The sequence below is a fragment of the Hyaena hyaena genome, unplaced genomic scaffold, assembly GCF_003009895.1.
Source record: "Hyaena hyaena isolate Hyena2069 unplaced genomic scaffold, ASM300989v1 scaffold_407, whole genome shotgun sequence".
Taxonomy (NCBI): Eukaryota; Metazoa; Chordata; class Mammalia; order Carnivora; family Hyaenidae; genus Hyaena; species Hyaena hyaena.
This window is the reverse complement of record NW_024081037.1, coordinates 718948-738218: the sequence shown is the minus strand read 5'-3', so window position 1 is coordinate 738218 and position 19271 is coordinate 718948. Positions and strand designations below refer to the sequence as shown.

At 35.8% G+C, this 19271-nt stretch overlaps 1 protein-coding gene across 2 annotated transcripts in view; it reads left to right on the top strand.

The window, feature by feature from the left end:
- Positions 1–19271, top strand: part of TBC1D23 (TBC1 domain family member 23) — a 64098-nt gene that overhangs the window by 27975 nt on the left and 16852 nt on the right. For both annotated transcript variants that reach the window (XM_039251954.1, XM_039251953.1), the window contains exons 4-12: positions 719–923; positions 4962–5085; positions 8343–8467; positions 8559–8605; positions 9427–9530; positions 11322–11444; positions 12769–12861; positions 14081–14251; positions 16435–16477. In XM_039251954.1, coding sequence (XP_039107885.1) covers positions 719–923; positions 4962–5085; positions 8343–8467; positions 8559–8605; positions 9427–9530; positions 11322–11444; positions 12769–12861; positions 14081–14251; positions 16435–16477 — 1035 coding nt within the window. The remainder of the gene's footprint in view (positions 1–718; positions 924–4961; positions 5086–8342; positions 8468–8558; positions 8606–9426; positions 9531–11321; positions 11445–12768; positions 12862–14080; positions 14252–16434; positions 16478–19271) is intronic.

Below are 19271 nucleotides of genomic sequence, written 5' to 3'. Positions count from 1 at the left end.
CTTAACCGACTAAGCCACCCAGGCGCCCCTGTATGATCTTTAGTTTTCATGTTAAAAGGGTTGTGTTCTAAAAGTTTACCTATAAACTTTATTATTTATTATCATTATGATCTGCAATTAAAAAAAATGTTGTAAGTCATGGGTGAAAAGGTTTCTGGTCATTCCATAAGGTCTTTTTCAAACTTAAATGAATTTAGTTTATGTTTTTAAATTCATCTATAGTTCTTGGTATATTTTTTTCTTTTTATCACATTTTAGTTAAATTTTGTTTAGATAGACTTTTGTGGGCTAACCATAACAGAAACATTATTGCTGGTATATGCAAAAGAAAGAGAATTTATTGGTGGAGAATGAATAACCTTCCCTGACAAAGCTATAGTGGCAGCTGCCTGTCATTGCGTAGACGATAATCTTTTGTTTAGAAAACACCTTTTTGCTTTCCAGGAATATGAGTCAAGCATCTTTCCTACCTCACTACCTTGGATTGTCCATTCTTAGGTTTAACATATATATAGCTCAAGTATTATAAAGTTGAGTTAAATACTGAATAGCCAGTAAATACTAAATATAAGGATATGTGCTTTTGTGTAGTTTTCTTTGCCTTTGTCATGCTCTGAGTACACTAAGGTAGTATTGTGTGTTTGAAAACAAGTGTTATGTGCAATAATTGAATCTCTAACAGGCCCTTGGTAACTTAATTTTGACACTTCTTTTCTAGAACAGTTTTCAGTGCCACAAGAGAAGGCAGAAGAATTACTTTTGGATATTGAATCTGTAATCACCTTTTACTGTAAATCACGTAACATTAAATACAGCACATCCCTCAGCTGGATACATCTACTGAAACCATTGGTGCACCTTCACTTGCCACGCAGCGATTTATACAACTGCTTTTATGCTATCATGAATAAGTACATCCCCAGGTAAAATAAGATTTAGTAATAATAATTCGTATTGAATGAATTGTAAATGAATAAATGTCTTAATTTGTTTTGAACTAAAGTCCTTAGATTTACTTTGGTGGTAAAGTAAAAGGTTCAAGTATTTTTTAAGGTTGTTTGAATCTTAACTGTTCTTTGACTTTGCTTTTGTGGTCATAAACATTTTTTAAAGGGTTCGTTAGTTAAGAATTTATGCTTGTAAAGTTTGTGCCAAACTTTTGGTAGTATCCCTATTTTAATTTCTTTCCTTATAAAATAAAAATAACATTGTAGTGTCTATATGAAAAGTAAAATTTTTGGAGGGCTGCCTTCAGTGAGGTGCTGGTATTACAGCTTGAAATGTGATCCTCGGTATGCAGGCACTGAACAAGTAATTAGGAGTGTGCTGAGTATTTGGAAGATGAAATATAGAATGCAAGGGGCATATTCAGTGGGGGCGACCTAACGTTTCCTGGAGGTCAGAGATGACTTGCCTGGGCAAGTGACACTTAGGCTGAGACTAGATAGGTAGATATTTAGATGGGTGCAGTGGTGGGGGCCAGAGTGGGGGTAGTGCAGGGGCTACATCCATGAGGCCAGAAAGAATTCTTATAGTTTCCTGTGCTACCAATTAGGTAGTCAGGATTTCAGAGCAAAAAGGAACTTTTGACATAATCTGTGCAGTGACTCTTGGATGCACGCTGGAATCATTGAGGGAGCTCTTAAAAATCCTGATGCATGTTTATATACCTGACTGTCAAGTCAAATCTCTGAGGAGGGCACCCAGGCATCATTGCTTTTGTAGAGCTTCTCAGTTGACTGCAATGTGCAGCCAAAGTAGAGAACTCTACTTTTCTGGAGCTTGGTAGTTAAATGACTATGATTCTTTACTGCTTTCTCTGATACACACTGTACTAAATGCAGGTGCTTTGTGTGTGTTTTCTCATTTAAACAATGACCACTAAAGGGTAGGTTTTTCTGATTTACAACTACAAAAACAGGCAAAGAAAGAGATAAAAGACCTACTCAGGATTACACTTCTGGTGTGTATGTCTGAGTTAAGATCTGAACCTAAGTTTGGATAGACACCTTTGTTTTAACCAATATAGTTCTCCACCCTGGTTGCTTGTTAGAAAGCACTGAAGAACTTTTTCTTTATTGATAGCTCAAGGTATCATTTTTAGATCATAAAATTTATACTTTTAGTGTGTGTAACTCATTGGTTTTTAGTATAGCCAGAGGGTGTGCAGCCATAACCACAGTAATTTTAGAACATTTTCATCTCTAAGAAGGAACCCTGTACCCAACACTCTCAGCCCTAGGTAACCACTAAACTTTCTGTCTCTGTGGATATACATGCATTGCATGGCTATCCCACATTTTATTTACTCATTCAACAGTTGTTGGACGCTGGATTATTTTTTGGCTGTGAATAATGCTGCTATGAATCTTTGTGTACAAATTTTTATGTAAACATGTATTTCATTTCTCTTGGGTATGTACCTAGAAGTGGATTTGCTGAATTATATGGTGACTCTGTGTTTAACCTTTTAAGGAATTGCCAGCCTTTTCAACAAGTATATCATTTTACATTCCCACCAGCAGTGAATGAAGATCCTGTTTTTTCCACTGCCAACATTAAAAAAAATTATAGCCAAACTAATGAGTATGAAGTGGTATCTCATTATGGTTTTGCTTTGCATTTCCAGGTCAATGATGTTTATCATCTTTCATGTGCTTTCTGGAAGTGTGTATATCTTCTTTGTGGAATTACACTAGGTAGAGCCTAGGCATATTTTTAAAAAATTCCCCAGGTGATGCTGATGTACAGCAGGGTAGAGAACCTCTTTGCTACTTTGAAGCCAGAGTGGTTCATATATGTAAAATAGACCCGGAGATGCCAGGAGACAGGACTACGGTCATGGGAGAGCGAGACTGGAATTCATATTTGTGAGATACTCAGTTACACTAGTCTCTGTTTGTATTTTAGCTTATATTTTACCACCGCTCTGTGTAAAAGAGCTAGTAATAGCAAGGGACATGATGTTCCAACTTTTTCTCCAGAGAGTGTTGGTGGTGGTAGTAATAGTAGGGGAGGGGGATTTACACTGAGCTGTGTAATACACTATCTTGTTAGATTCCTCTAGTTACTGTTTCTATGAGTTCCACATGTAATGCAGCACTCCAGGCAGGGTCAGCATTAATGCTTCTGGATAGAACACAGCCCCACAAAATGCTGCTAGAAGAACTCCATTGTAATATATCTTCTCATTACAGATTCATTGTAATGTGCATAGAATCCTGTCCAGTCAAGCACAGTGCCTTGCAGTGGAGAGTAGCTTTGCAGTACACAGCTACTTAATGAATAGACCCTGTTGCAATAGCTGACTCCCTGAGATGTCCTGCTAGGAACATGAACTAGGCGATGGTTCCTACAATTTTATGTCCCTACTCTACAGGTTCCGTGTTTTGTCTTAGCAATCAATTGACTTGCATTTCTTAGAATGGGGAAAGTATTCGGATGAAGGAAGAGATAATCTTGCCATTATGAATCCAGTTCTATCTCTGGGCATCTGAACTAACAACCTTGGGCCTTCTTTACAAAATTTTCCTATTATCTACAGTATCAAAAAATGGTAGATAGAGGGTCATACCAAATCCTGGCATTGATCTCAGATCTTGGTTTTGCGGAAATTGTTTTTCATTATTTCCACTTAAATAGCATTGGACAATATTCTTTATTAGTGCTTTTTTTTTTTAATGCTTTTTTAAAAACTTATTTCTGAGAGAGAGACAGCATGAGCAGGGGAAGGTCAGAGAGAGGGAGACATAGAATCCGAAACAGTCTCCAGGCTCTGAGCTAGCTGTCAGCACAGAGCCCAACGCAGGGCTCGAACCCACGAACCGTGAGATCATGACCTGAGCCAAAGTCGGATGCTTAACCGACTGAGCCACCCAGGCACCCCTCTTTATCAGTGCTTTTATAACTGTGACATTCATTTCATTAGCTTTTTCACATGAAGCCTTTTACTTTATTTCAGTTTCTTTACATTTTGCTTTTTTAGAGGCTGTACCTCTACCAAAATACCGCTTGTTGAAATACTGAATTTTATATAGAGGAGAGTAGTATGGCATAGTAGTTTAATGCACAGTTTTTGTGTGGAGCTCTTAGCTGACTTTTTAACTGTGTGACCTTGGGTGAGTTACTTACATTTAAGCTTCAGCTTTCTCATCTGTAAAATGAGGAAAATAATAGTAACTGTTTCATAGGGTTGCTTGTAAAGATAAAATTAGATAACTTTGTAAAGTGCCTGTTACAGTGGCATGTGATATTTTCTCAGTAAATATTGACTTTTATTGAGATCACCTGTCCTTGAGCTGTGTACATTTTTATTGATTCATTAGACACAAGGGAAGAAGGCAAGAAGTAGTACACTTGTTTAATAAGGTGTTTTGTACCTCTTGAGATTCATTCTGAGCACTAGTACCTAGGCCTCTTCAACTAAGGCTCTTGATCCAGCATTTTGTTTACCTGCAGCCATTTCAGACTTTTACCTTTGCCTAAAGGACATTCCTAATTGAGTATGTTAACTGTGGAGCTAACCTAAAGCCTTCCTGTGAGTTTTCTTTTATTTGGGAGGGAAGAAGAGAGCTGGACTTTTTTTTTTTTTTTTTTTTTTACAACTCTATAGTTCTCCTTTTGGGATCCAGCACTTGTCAAAATAACCTGAATGGTACTGCTCTTTCCAGTGGTCCCTGTAGTCCTTTCTTTCATTTGAGTGCTGCCTGGGTTCAGCTGGAGAGAATCTCCTTAAAGTTGACTGTAGACCTGCTGTTTCTACAAACTTTCTGTCAAATCAGGTATATTAGGTGTTAGCAAGAGATTTCTGACTGATATATGAGGTAGGCTTGCTGTGAATGCCGTGGTGTTCAGGTGTTTTGGGGGTGGGGAGAAGGAGGTGGGTATTGCAGGAGGACTAGTTACTGATATGATCATTTCTGATCCATTAATGCAAAAACCTTGCTTCTCTTGTCTTTTAGGGATTGTTCTCTGAAGGGAAGACCATTTCATCTTTTCCGATTACTCATCCAATACCATGAGCCTGAGCTTTGTTCTTTTCTTGATACAAAGAAAATTACTCCAGACTCCTATGCACTCAACTGGGTAATAAAGTGAAAGTAGGAACACTTAATGAAAAATAGCTTTCTATAAAACTATAGTTAGGTTTTTTTTTCCCCCCAAGGAAGAGAAAGAAAAGTAGTAAATTATAGACCATTACTACTTACACCAAAGGAGTAAAATTATTGGCACTTCAAAAATAAGTTTTTTAGCTCTTGACTAGGTTAGTTTAGATTATTTAAAATGAAGTTTAGTCTATTGTTGTTTTACATATATCTCATATTACATAGGTAGTACATGCATATGTAATATTTCTGAGATACATGTATGCAATGTGTACAAATCTAGGCATGTGATATATGTAAGTATGTTATATGTATCAGTTCACTTTAAAACTTTGTGTGACTAAATTGTTGATGGTGTGTATAAGAATTGCTATCCAATCATGAGGAAAATTACTTAAAATTATCAAATGACCAATATAAAGGAATATAGAGTACATCTCAGTGCTCCGTTATTCTGTATGTTTTCAACAGGAAGTTTTACTATTCTGGGTCAGTGGTTCTCAGACCTTTTGGTGTCAGGAATTTTTATACCCCATGTTTATTGAGGATCTCTAGTTTATACAGATTATGGTGGTTAGAAATTAAAACTAAGAAATTTAAATATTCATTTAGAAGTAGTGATAAATCCATTACATGTTAACCTTAATAGCCTATTTTTCTAATGCAAAATAATTATTTTCCAAAAGAAAATTAGTGATAATAGTGACATTGTTTTATAGTTTTGCAAATCTCAGTGTTTGGCTAGAGCACAAATAAGTAGATTCTCATATCTGCTTCTTTATTCAGTCTGTGATGATACCACAGTTCATGTAGCTTTTGGAAAAGTATTGTTCACTTGTGAGAATGAATATGAAAAAGGCAGTTAAAATTCATGTATGATTATGAAAATAGTTTTGACCTTATGGACTCCCCTGTAAATACTCTTGGGGGCTTCTAGGGCTCTTCAGACTACACTTTGAGAACTGCTCTTCTTGATTAACTTGAAGATCTTTCTATAACAGTGATTGAGTGCTAGAAGAATATACAGAAATTAAACATACTCCTTGATCATGTCTTAACCTAACTTTTCTTCAGAAAGGATTCCTTTCTCCCACTTATTAACTGTGTGATTTAAGACACTTAGCCTCTGAGCTTCAGTTTCTTTATCTGTCAAATGAGAATAATAATAATAATAATACCTACCTCAGAGGGTGATGGGATTGAGTGAGCAATCAGGAAATGGTACTTAGAGAATCCTAACTGGTTTCAACTGTCATATTAAATCTCAAACTGCAGCAACCTACTCTTTAGTTTTATCCACAGTCTTAACCACTTTGAATTGAAATAATATTTATAAATTATAGTTTCACTGAGATTCATATGTTGCCATTCAGTGTACTTATTCGTATTCAAGTAAAAAACTAAGCATTCTGATGCCTTATAGATATCTCTGCTGTCACATCATGCCTCAGAAATGCTATTTCTGTTACCACAACTCTGAATCAGTCCTTGGTGCTGGTAGCAGATTTGAACAAAGTACTAAAACAACTGGTCTCTTCAGTCAATGCCGCAATTAGTTCTTGCTATTAGTATTATGTGTATAGAATGGAGTCTTTTTCTTTTTCTTTCTTTTTTTTTTTTTTTAGTCTTGAAACAATCAAAACTAATTCTTAAACCTTGAGGGATCTACAGCTGTGAGCAATGCAATAATAACTGTAGTTTGGCTATGTGACTTTAATGATGACCATATATTGCAATTCTGTTTGTATTTACATCTTTGGGATTTGGAATAGTAATCTTTTTTTCTTTCAAAGTTTATTTATTTTTGAGAGAGAGAGGGAGACAGAGGAGCTGAAGCAGGCTCTGTGCTGACAGCAGAGAGCCCAGTCGGGGGAGGGGGAGCTCCAACTCACAAACTGCAAGATCATGACCTGAGCCAAAGTTGGACATTTAACCAACTGACCGAGCCACCTGGTGTCCCTGGTATTTTTAATAATAGTCTTATTTGTAATAATAATTTTTAAAACAACAAAAAACATTAGTAACATTTTTTTAATTGAAAAGCTTTGTGGTCAAGTGTAATGGTAGTTAGCTGGACTGTGGAATCTCAGGTCATTTTTCTAGGACAAACACCACCACCCACTATCTCTCTGAGCTCTGGAAGGTTATTTAATACCAGTTCATTTCCTCACTCGTAAAATGGGGAGAAGAATGTCAACATTGAAGGACTATTGTGAGACTATTTAAAATAAGAAATAATAATGTGACAGTAGTTTAGTACTAGCACAAAGTATGCACCAATGTATATGTTCCTGTTAGCCATTAAAAAATATTTTAAGTTTAAACCCCTAAATGGAATTGTTCCTGTATCTAATGAAAATTGAATAAAAGTATCACTGAATTTATGCAATTTAAAACATAGGCTCTAGAGGGGCGCCTGGGTGGCTTAGTCGGTTGGGCGTCCGACTTTCGCTTAGGTCATGATCTCGCGGTTCGTGGGTTCGGGCCCCGCGTCAGGCTCTGTGCTGACTGCCAGCTCAGAGCCTGGAGCCTGTTTCAGTCTGTGACTCCCTCTCTCTCTGACCCTCCCCTGCTCTCGCTGTCTCTCTCTCTCCTAGAAATAAATAAAACATTAAAAAAAAATTTTTTTTAAAACATAGGCTCTAGAGAAACTTATTAAACAGCTCTTTTATTTAAAAGAGAAAATCATAGAGCTCCTGAAACACAGGAATATAAATGTTGTCTCATCTATTTCAAATGATGGACATGTAAGCTTTGGCAGCAATTCACCTTTGTTTGGTCATTAAAATTTTACTCTGTGTTCTTAAGTAACCATGTTTGATCTTTACAGTTACCTTACAGATTAAGTACTATAATAATTATGCTAGTTACCCTTGTAGTGGTAGTTATGCTAGTTATTATGTTCTGGCAGATATGTATTAGTTACTTTAGATACTCTAGGTTAATTATCTCTCTACAGCAATGGTAGAAGAAAGGTAGCAGTATTCCTTTTTTTAAGTAGAGATGGGAGTTTTAGGGGTTGAGTAACGTGCCCTAAGTCACACAGCTAGTAAGTGGCATCATTGTGCCTTGAATCCACATATTCTGCCTTTGCATTACGTACATTATAATTAAGCTACACATTAAGTATCACTTGCCGATAATTGGATATAATGTTACTTACACATTTGTTTTCATACGTTTAAAAGAACAGGTCATTTCCAGTGGTTTATGTCTCATTTCATTTCCTGATTACAGCTTGGAAGCCTTTTTGCATGTTACTGTTCCATTGAAGTCACTCAGGCAATATGGGATGGATATCTACAACAAGCAGATCCATTTTTTATTTATTTCTTAATGTTAATAATCCTTGTTAATGCAAAGTAAGTATCAAGTTGCTTAGATTTTTTTCCTTTCTAGTCTCAGGATGTTCTGTTAATATTTAACTCAAATTCATTGGTTTCTCTTTTACAGAGAAGTTATTTTAGCACAGGAGTCTGATAGCAAAGAAGAAGTTATCCGTAAGTAATTTACTGTAGAGGAAATATTTCAGGTCACTTAATTTTCTAAAACTCAGTTTTCTCATCTGTAAATTTTAAAGATTAGTCTACAGAACTCTGAGGTTTCTTTTAACTCATATATACTCTGTACATAGAGATCTTAAGGCCTATTTTCCCTTGATTTTGCCCTCCTCATTCATCTCTTCTATGTTTTTTTAATCTTTCAGTTCTTTTTCATATACTGTTTCTTAGGTTTCATTATTCATACCAGAGGCCCTCCTCTCTCTCCCCATTCCTTCCTTAATTTATCTTTGAATACTCAGATTTCGTAATTACTTACATCATGAACGTTTAGTACTTTTTTTGGGTTCTCCCCATTCTAGCCCCCACACAGATTTAGTTACTACTTCCTCTGTATATTGCCTGCCACTTTGTACTATTTGTATTATAATGTTTATCTCATGACATCATAGTGATTAATTTTTACATTTCTTACACAAGACAGACTTCCTTAAGTCAGGAATTATTTCTTAGTCACTTTTATTTCCAGGGGCCCTGGCACTCAACATGTGTTTGTTAAATAATCACAGTGCTGCAGTCAAGGCTAATGAACCTGATTTGATTACCTGAAATGATCTTTCACTAACAGTAGAATTGCATTAACAGTGTCAGCTCCCTTGGGGACTTCCACTGCTCCTCAGGCAGTTTTAAAGGCCTCACTATTGAGATTCCATTTATGTAGTATTTATTATGTTGAAGATATTCTAGCTTTGCTACATAATGTTCATGATTGTATTTTCCACAATTTTTTTAATGTTCTCATATCTATAATCCTTTTTCAGAGTTCTTGGAAAATACTCCATCCAGTTTGAACCTAGAAGATATAGAAGACCTTTTCTCTCTGGCTCAGTATTATTGCAGTAAAACACCAGCTTCATTTAGGAAGGTATAAGACAAATTACCAGCCTCCACATTTCACATTTTGTACATTGTTTTTTTGTTTATGTTGTGTCCACTTTATTTAAAATACTCTAGATTATCATTCTTGTCTTTTTCTTTTAATTTTTATTTATTCTAAGAGAGAAAGAACATGTGTGAGCAAGGAAGGGCAGAGAGAGAGAGGGAGACGGAGAATCCCAAGCTGGGTCTGTACTGTCAGTGTGGATCCCTAAATGGGGCTTGATCTCGCAAACCTGGAAATCATGACCTGAGCTGAAATCAAGAGTCGAGCACTTAACTGACCAAGCCATCTAGGTGCCCCACTTATCTGTCTTTGTGTTGCAGTTTTGTGTGATTTTTCACCATAAATACTCGCCCCAGTGGAGGGACAGATTGAAAAGAGAGTATACACATATGCTAGGAACCATTTCACCTCCACTTTGATTATTAATTTTTTCTTTTTTTTTAATTTTTTTTTTTATAATTTATTTTTGAGACAGAGAGAGACAGAGCATGAGTGGGGGAGGGGCGGAGAGAGAGGGAGACACAGAAGCTGAAACAGCCTCCAGGCTCTGAGCTGTTAGCACAGAGCCTGTCGCAGGGCTTGAACCCACAAACCGTGAGATCTGACCTGAGCTGAAGTCGGATGCTTAACTGACTGAGCCACCCAGGCGCCCCGATTATTAATTATTTCTGATCATTAGAAAATGGAGAGATTTCTTGAGTTAGTGCTTTCTTGACTTTAAAAATTACAGAAATCTGATGGAGGATGTATAATCATGTCTCCTTTATCTGGAGTTCAGCTTTGCACAATTTTAATGATGCAAGTTGTCTGTTAACAAAAAAGGGTCCCTTAGCCACATAGAGACTTAGAACCTTTCTCGGCCGGACAAGTGCTTTCAAATGAAAAGACACCAGATTAGAAACATGAGTCCTAGAAAGTAAAACTCCAAGAAGCAAAAGCTAATAGTGGAGGATGCACAGAATTACTATTTATAAAATAAACAGATTTGTCTATGGCCTCAGGTACCCATGAGAGCAGTATTGTCTTTTCTTTATTTTTAGGCATTCTATAATAATAATTGCTAGTTGGTGGTCATGTTGCTGAAACAGCAAGATGAGATTAAATTATGTTCAGTATAATATGTGTCAAAAGGCAGAGAAGAGACATCTTTTAAGAACATTTCCCCTGAAACTAATTAATTAAAAGAGATTTGTTTCTAGGGACTAATTTCAGCTATATTAATAATTGCCTTTTGTAGATCACCTTGGCGCCTAACAAAGTGGAACAAGTCAGATGATGGGATAGTGGTTTAGGATGTTGGATGAAAAAGAAGTTTTGCTCTTTTCAGTCTTTTAAGAGGAATAGCTTTTATTCTTCAGACATAGTAAATAATCTGTACTAGTAGTTGCTAATTAAACCAGGCTGTAGGTCAGTGTATTACATAATTTATGCCTTATTTTTGTTTTTATTATTTTAAAATATGAAAAATTGTGAGTAACCATTTTAAAATTTAAAATAGCTGATGTAGAAAACAACTATGTAGACTGTTTTAGTTTTTCGTAGCCTTTTATTTTGTATGAACTCTGACAGGGATTTTCTATATTCTATATAGCCTTTTTGTAGCTTTTAGTCTATAAGATTTGAGATGATACAATATTAAATTTTAAAATCACATGACTCAGGTGTGTTATATAATTATTTTACCTTTCATCATGGTTTATTAGGAATATTTTTTGAAAGAAAGATTGATTTTGGTTTTTCTTCATAATGTTTTAACAATTTCTCTACAAACAGGATAATCACCATCTATTTGGTAGTACTTTGTTGGGAATTAAGGATGACGATGCAGATCTGAGTCAGGCTCTTTGTCTGGCCATCTCAGTGTCAGAGATCCTTCAAGCAAATCAGCTTCAAGGGGTAAATAAAGAAAACCCACAGTCTGTTGGAGAAATATCCCTTTTAAATGCAAAACCAACATTTCCTCCCTGTTTGTTGTGAATGATTAATCTGCTTAATCTTCTGTCTATGAGTTCATTTTTTCAATTTGAGACAGAGAGGATGTGCGCGTGTACTTGGTGGTAGGGGCAGAAGGAGAGAAAGAGAGATTCAGGCAGGCTCCATGCTCAACATAGAGCTGAACTCAGCACGGAGCCCAGCGTGGGGCTTGATCCATGACCCTGGGAACATGACCTGAGCTGAAATCAGGAGTCAGACACTCAGCTGACTAAGCCACCCAGGCACCCCCACATGCTCATTTTAAAACTGCCAGCTTTTATGTTATTTTAATTGTCAATAATTAATTATTCTTGACAACTATTTTTATAAATTGCAAAATCTTTTTTCATATTTTAGCAAAGAAACAGAATACTGTAAAAGTTCTTAAAAGGGTGAAGTTAGCATTTAATAGTTAAATTCTGGGTAATTATACAGCTAATTAAATTACATGGTCTAATGCCATAGAGCATATAACAAAGGAGAACTGAGGATATACCATAATTTTCTGTGTCCTGCTATCTTCATAAAAATCTAATGAGCAAGTTTTTTCTATATATGTTTCTTTATTACTAGTAGTGTAACAGTTAACCATGGATATGTATATTTGGAAGGTGAGGCATATTTTGAAGATGGAGGGAAGAAGAATGGACATAGAAAGATAGGCGTTTTACAGTAGATCTCTTTAAAATAGACATTTCACATGTTTTTCTTATTAGAATTAGTATTAAAAACAAATGAAAACCTGTAATCCAGCTTAAAGATCCTCATGTGAACTTCTTCAGTTCAAACTGACATTGTGGAACCTCCTCTCATCCCCAAAAGATGTTCTTATATGAATTTAATTGTTGGCAACTTTGTGAACTTATTTGCAGAAATAGGAATCATATCTAGATCTGTGTTTATAACTATATAGTTTTTAAATATATAATTCCAGTATAGTTTTATAGCTCAAAATGACATTCTCCTGCTACATATTTTAAGACTTCCTAGTCAAGAACAGTATATACAAAGTGCTCAAAATACAAAGTGTTGAAAACAGTCTATACAAACTGTTCAAAATAAATACAGTTATTTAAGATCTTGAGGTTAGTTTTTTGTATCTCTGCTAATTGGGTCCTCCTAATTCTGTGAGATCTATTTTTTTAATAAACCTATTCTTTCGCCTTTGGTTAATTGTAATACTGTCTTGTATCAAATGTGACCCTCATGGCAAATTGCAGGATGTCACATGTTGTTTTCCTCTTAGGAAGGAGTCCGGTTCTTTGTGGTGGATTGCCGTCCTGCAGAACAGTATAATGCTGGGCATTTGTCAACTGCTTTCCACTTAGATTCAGATCTGGTTAGTATAAATGCTAGTTAAAATTAAAAAAATAATTTTTTAATGTTTTATTTATTTTTGAGAGAGAGAGGGGGGAGAGAGATCACAAGTGGGAGAAGAGCAGAGAGAGAGAGAGAGAGGGAGACACAGAATCGAAAGGAGGCTCCAGGCTCTGAGCAGTCAGCACAGAGCCCGATGCGGGGCTCAAATCCATGAGCTGTGAGATCATGACTTGAGCCGAAGTTGGACACTTAACTGACTGAGCCACCCAGGCGCCCCAAAATTTTTTTATAAAGTAAGAGAATAAATAGGTCTTTTTCTTTAGCTCAGAAATAAATATACATGTACAAGATTGGGGATATTTTCTTTCTGCTTAAGTAGGGAGTCTCTGCCCTTATAACAAAAGTGGTTTTCTCAGGTTTCGTTTTCACCCAGGATACTCTCTTGGTATGATGAGGGTAGATGCAAACCCTGAGAGATTTGGCTTACTGTTGGTTACCATTGTTGTCAGTAAATTTTAAACTTCTCACTGTGAATTGTCTGATATAACACTTAGCATAGTGCCTCACATCTAGTAAGTACTCTATAAATACAAGCTCTTTCTATAATGGGTAATTATTCTAGAAATTTTTACTGTAAGCTTTTTTTTCATCTTGAGTGTTTAGGCATAAACTAATATTTAATAAGGGTAGTATATGGCATTCAGGTGCTCATTTGTTAAAATTTTTCTACAAGGGTCACTTTAATTACAGGAGAAGATGAAGTAAATAATTAAATATTGTCAGAAATACCTAGAGCAGTTGGTAGAAGTGGGACTGACATTATTTAAACCATTCTGGTTATAAGAGCCTTAGGGATTAGGGAAGACAGAAAGAGGAGTAAACCCTTTTGCTAACTGTACAGTCTGCCTTTCATCCAACTCATCTGAAAAAGGTGATGCTGAGGCCTGAAAAGGTATGGAGAGGGGTTTAGGTGGTATTGAGAGGAAACTTAGGGAAAATAGAGGTGGAACAACTCAGAGAGTTCTGGGTGCTTTAAGTAAGGAAGGAAATCCAAGCTTGTTTGCATCCTAAAAAGTGAACCTGAGCCTTTCTCATCCTTCATTTGCCTAGGAGGACTTAGATAGTTTTCTCTTATGCTTATTTAAAAATTTGCTCAAGTGATTCATGAAAACTGGATTTTTTTCTTCAGAAAACTCAAAGAATATCTCCATAGTTAACTATTATATTAAATTGTTTAGATGCTCCAGAATCCATCTGAGTTTGCACAGTCAGTAAAATCTTTGCTGGAAGCACAGAAGCAGTCCATTGAATCTGGCTCCATTGCTGGTGGGGAGCACCTCTGTTTTATGGGCAGTGGTAGAGAGGAAGAAGACATGTACATGAACATGGTCCTGGCACACTTTTTGCAGGTATGCTGACAAATTATTTCAGTTTGTTTGGTTATTGCTATCATCTTTAAGTTCTCATATGTAATTTTGTACTGTTATCTATACTGTCAAATTTATATGAAGTTTTTCTTTACAGCTTATAGGTTTTGTGTCTTGCCAAGAAAGGACTTCTTGGGATTTTTCTTACATGTTTGTATGGTGTACTTTTTATGCCTGTCTTGAATCATCTGGAATTTATTTTTGTGTGATAAGTGAGGTAGGAATACAAAAAAATCTTTTCCCAGATAGCTAACTAGTTGTTATCACTTTGAAATACCACCTTAAAGCAACATTTATTTATTTTTGAGAGAGAGCGAGAGACAGAGCTCGAGCAGGGGAGGGGCAGAGAGAGAGGGAGACACAGCATCCAAGCAGGTTCCAGGCTCTGAGCTGTCAGCACAGAGCCCAGTACTGGGTTTGATCTTACAAACTGTGAGATCACGACTTGAGCCGACCTTGGACACTTAACTGACTGAGCCACCCAGGCACCCTGAAATACCACATTTTTAATTCCTCAGTGCATCAAGATCTGTTTCTGGATTATTGTTGCCTTGCTGTTTAGGTCTCTTCATTCCCTAGTGCTATTTGTAGTAATTGCTTTGAAATAGAATAAGTGTATAGTTATTCATTACACTTGGCCATCTTTCCTTTTTGTGTTTGATCAGTTGTCTGATTTGTATCAGTGATTTTATGTAGCCTGTTCCTCTATCTTCTCTACAAATCCTCTCCCACTGATGGCTCTTTCTTCATAAAAATAGTTGTTTATTAGGTATTCTTTGGTAGTTTATACACCAGAGTCTTCATTTTATATGACCCTGACTTAGGGAATTAGGAAGACCATAGGCATGATGTGGCACTAGCTACTCAATTTGGATCCATTTCTGTTCATGTTGTACTTTACTGGAAATCTGCTTTGAGAAAATAAGCCTAAAGGAAAGAATCCTTAAAAGACAAATGCAAGAAGGAACATGGTATTCAGGGAAAGGTTTATAAGATAATTTTATACCTTATTAAAGGAGAGGTTTTAGAAGCTTACACAAAATAACAAAAATAGAAACTCAGATTCATTTTACTTCCAAATTTAATTGGCATATTTTAAAACTGGTATAAACTATATGTTGTGAGGGCTATCACATGGCAAGAATTTGAAATATTGTGAACTTTTTTTCCGTAACTCAAGTTCTTGATGTGGATTTAGAAATTTTTTCCCCAATTTTTATCATGGAAAATTTCAAACAGAATCAAGAGTAGGTAGAATTGAACCCTGTAAACTCTTTATTAAGACATATAACCACATTGTCATTATTATACTTTATTATAAAAAATATCTAACTATTGTTCAAGTTTCTCTTATCTTCTTAGGATCCAAAACAAGACATTCTGCTTGGTTGACATCTTTTAAATCTCTTTTAATTTATAGGTTCCCTTCCCTAATTTTTTTTCCTTGCAGATATTTGTTGGAAAAACTGGTTACTTTGTCTTATAGAGAGTCCCCCACATTCTAGATTTTGCTAATTGCATTTACATGGTGTTGTTTATCAGTTTCTGTCCCTGGTATTTCCTCTAAGCTGGTAATTAGATCTAGAGACTTGACCAGATTACTTTTTTGGGAGGGGTGGGGGGGGACAGGAAGCCCTAGGTGGTGTGAACTTTGGTCAGGAGGTATATACTGCCCAGATATTTCTTTTTTAAGTCTCTTTCTTTGTCAGTGTATGTTAGATCCGTTAATTTGTATAGTAGCTTGTAAAATAGTAACATTCTATTATTTCTTATTTATAATTAGCTATAGTATTTGTTTTTATAGTCCCTTTTTATAAAAGATACAAGATGTTTTGAAATCTTTTAAAAACCACTCTAATTATATCTAAAAATACAATTAACTGATTTTAGTTTGACTCTTTATTATATTATTAGAACTTTAATACAGATAAATCAGTCTTGTTAGTAGCCATGAAGTTGTCTCTTTCTTTCCACCCAAGCACCAGACCTTACAGTATACAAGGTAAATATATGTATCTCTCTGTACCAGAGTCCTGTATGTCAAAGAAAAGAAGAAGTCCAGAAATTTAATACATAACTATATATAACATGTGTCAATGTTTATAAGGCTATATGGTTTAATTAAATCACATTTTGGAATAATTTCAATTCTATTTTTGTTACAGAAAAACAAAGAATACGTGAGCATTGCCAGTGGAGGCTTTATGGGTAAGGTTTTAATTTATTCATTTCTTTGCTTCCATTTCTCAAAGGAAATTATATCACCAGAGCTGATTTGGAGTGACCAGATTAGTTAGTAGACAAACTCTCGCTTCATTCATTCTGTATTTTCAGAAAAGGCAACACCAGTAGGACATGTAGATAACAGGTAAACATAATAGACAATTGAAATGAGCAAATATTTAATGGAAGACTATTTCAGTAGATATACTTAATGAGCTTGTATTTGTAAAAAGTGTTTTTGCAAAGATGCATGAGAACTGTCTACATGATTTGTCTTTATTGAGAAGGTGAAATAGATGGGACTGGGAAATGGGTAAGAGGAATACTTTTCATACTCTTTGTTTTTTTGTGTGTTATTTTGTTTTTGAACTACTTGAAAGTATTAGCTGCTAAAAAATATTGGCTGAATGGAATAAAACAAATAAGGTGATGTTTTCAAATCTTCAGACTAATACCTGATAATCCAGGATGGTAAAATAACTGAGAAAATCTCTGCCAGCATATATTTGAGAATTTATGAAGAACTAGGTCAAGACAAAAAGATTTAAAAAGAGCCTGTCTTTGTTGCAAATTATACAATCTAAGGGTACAAGCTTGTGACTGAATGATACATAAGTCCTAGAGTACTATAAGTGTAGTGAACATAAACAACAGTATTATAATTATCAAACTTGCAAAGAGACTAAATCTTACTTATTCCTACCATAAAGAAATGATAATTATGTTATATGATAGAGGTACTAACTGTGGCTGAAATGGAAATTATAGTATATAAACCAACATGTTTTTATACCTTAAGTTTACAGTGTTATAGGTCAAATATATTTCAATCAAGAAATAAAGAGCCTTTGATAATAAAAATCAAATCAATATTTTTTTAGTAATAGAATCTTGAGTTTGAATCATGAGAGTCTCATAAGAGTTAAGTTCTGACCTAATATAATCTTCTTGTTTTATAACTTAGAATTTTTATAGATTAGGATCTTTTTCCTCTTTGTTGATATTAGCAAGGATTATGATGATTTCCTCCATATCATGGCCTGATAACCCACAACTTTTGGGGCTTACATGTACCCAGGGTGATCTACAAAAAGGGTTATTTTAATAATACCGTTAAGCAAGTATTGGCCTTTATGCCCAGTGTTTAGCATGATGCAGAACTTTGTTATTAAGCTCACTATCAGAAGTCTGAAAAGCAGTCTTTTAGAGCATAGTCTAGATTTTAGAAACTTTTTTATATTAAGAATTATTTCTTTTCCAAGAATAACCTCTCTTTCCATAGCAGTTAATGCTTTCTTTATTAGGGGAAAGATTAATTGATGCGTCTTTATGGTAAACCAAAAGCCACCATAGGTTTTCTTTTAAACTTTTATATTATTAAAATGTTGCTGAGCTTCAAAGCAGGAAAGAGTATCCAGTGGAAAACAGACAGCCTCTTTAACAGATGGTTCTGGGGGAACTGGACAGCAGCATACAGAAGAATGAAACTAGATCATTTTCTCACACCATACACAAAAATAAACTCAAAATGGATAAAGGACCTGAATGTGAGACAGGAAACCATTAAAACCCTGGAGGAGAAAGCAGGAAACAACCTCCTTGACCTCCACCGCAGCAATTTCTTACTTGACACATCCCCAAAAGCAAAAGAATCAAGAGCAAAAATAAACTGTTGGGACCTCATCAAGATTAAAAGCTTCTGCACAGCAAAGGAAACAATCCATAAAACTAATATACAACCAATGGAATGGGAAAGATAGTTGCAAATGACATATCAGATAAAGGGGTAGTATCCAAAATCTAGAAGGAACTCACCAAATTCCACACCCGAAAAACAAACAACCCAGTGAAGAAATGGGCAGAAGATATGAACAGACACTTCTCCAAAGAGGACATTCAGATGGCCAACAGACACATGAAACGATGCTCAGCATCCCTCCTCATCAGGGAAATACAAATCAAAACCACACCGAGACACCACCTCACGCCAGTCAGAGTGGCTAAAATGAGCAAATCAGAAGACTCTAGATGCTGGCGAGGATGTGGAGAAACGGGCACCCTCCTACATTGTTGGTGCGAATGTAAACTGGTGCAGCCCCTCTGGAAAACAGTGTGGAGGTTCCTCAAAAAGTTAACAGTAGAACTCCCCTATGACCCAGCAATAGCACTGCTAGGAATTTACCCAAGGGATACAGAAATGCTGAGGCATAGGAGCACATGTACCCCAATGTTCATAGCAGCACTCTCCACAATAGCTAAAACATGGAAAGAGCCTAAGTGTCCATCATCGGACTAATGGATCAAGAAGATGTGGTTTATCTATACGATGGAATACTACATGGCAATGAGAAAAAATGAAATCTGGCCATGTGTAGCAACATGGATGGACCTTGAGGGTGTTATGCTGAGCGAAATAAGTTAGGCAGAGAAGGACAAATACCATATGTTTGCACACATAGGAGGATTAGGAAGAACTTAACGGAGGACTGTGGGGGAGAAGAAGGGGGGAAAATAGTGGGGGAGAGAGGCAAACCATGAAAGACTCTTGAATACTGAGAACAAACTAAGGACTGATGGATGTGTGGGGGAGGGGGGAGATGGGCATGGAGGAGGGCACTTGTGGGATGAGCGCTGGGTGTTATATGGAAACCAACTTGACAATAAACTATTTGTAAAAAAAAAAAAAAAAATCATGACCCAGAAGGGTAAAAAAAATGTTGCTGAGATTATCTCTTAATACTTCCACAAAGGAAAGCATCAAGTTTATATATAGTTATTG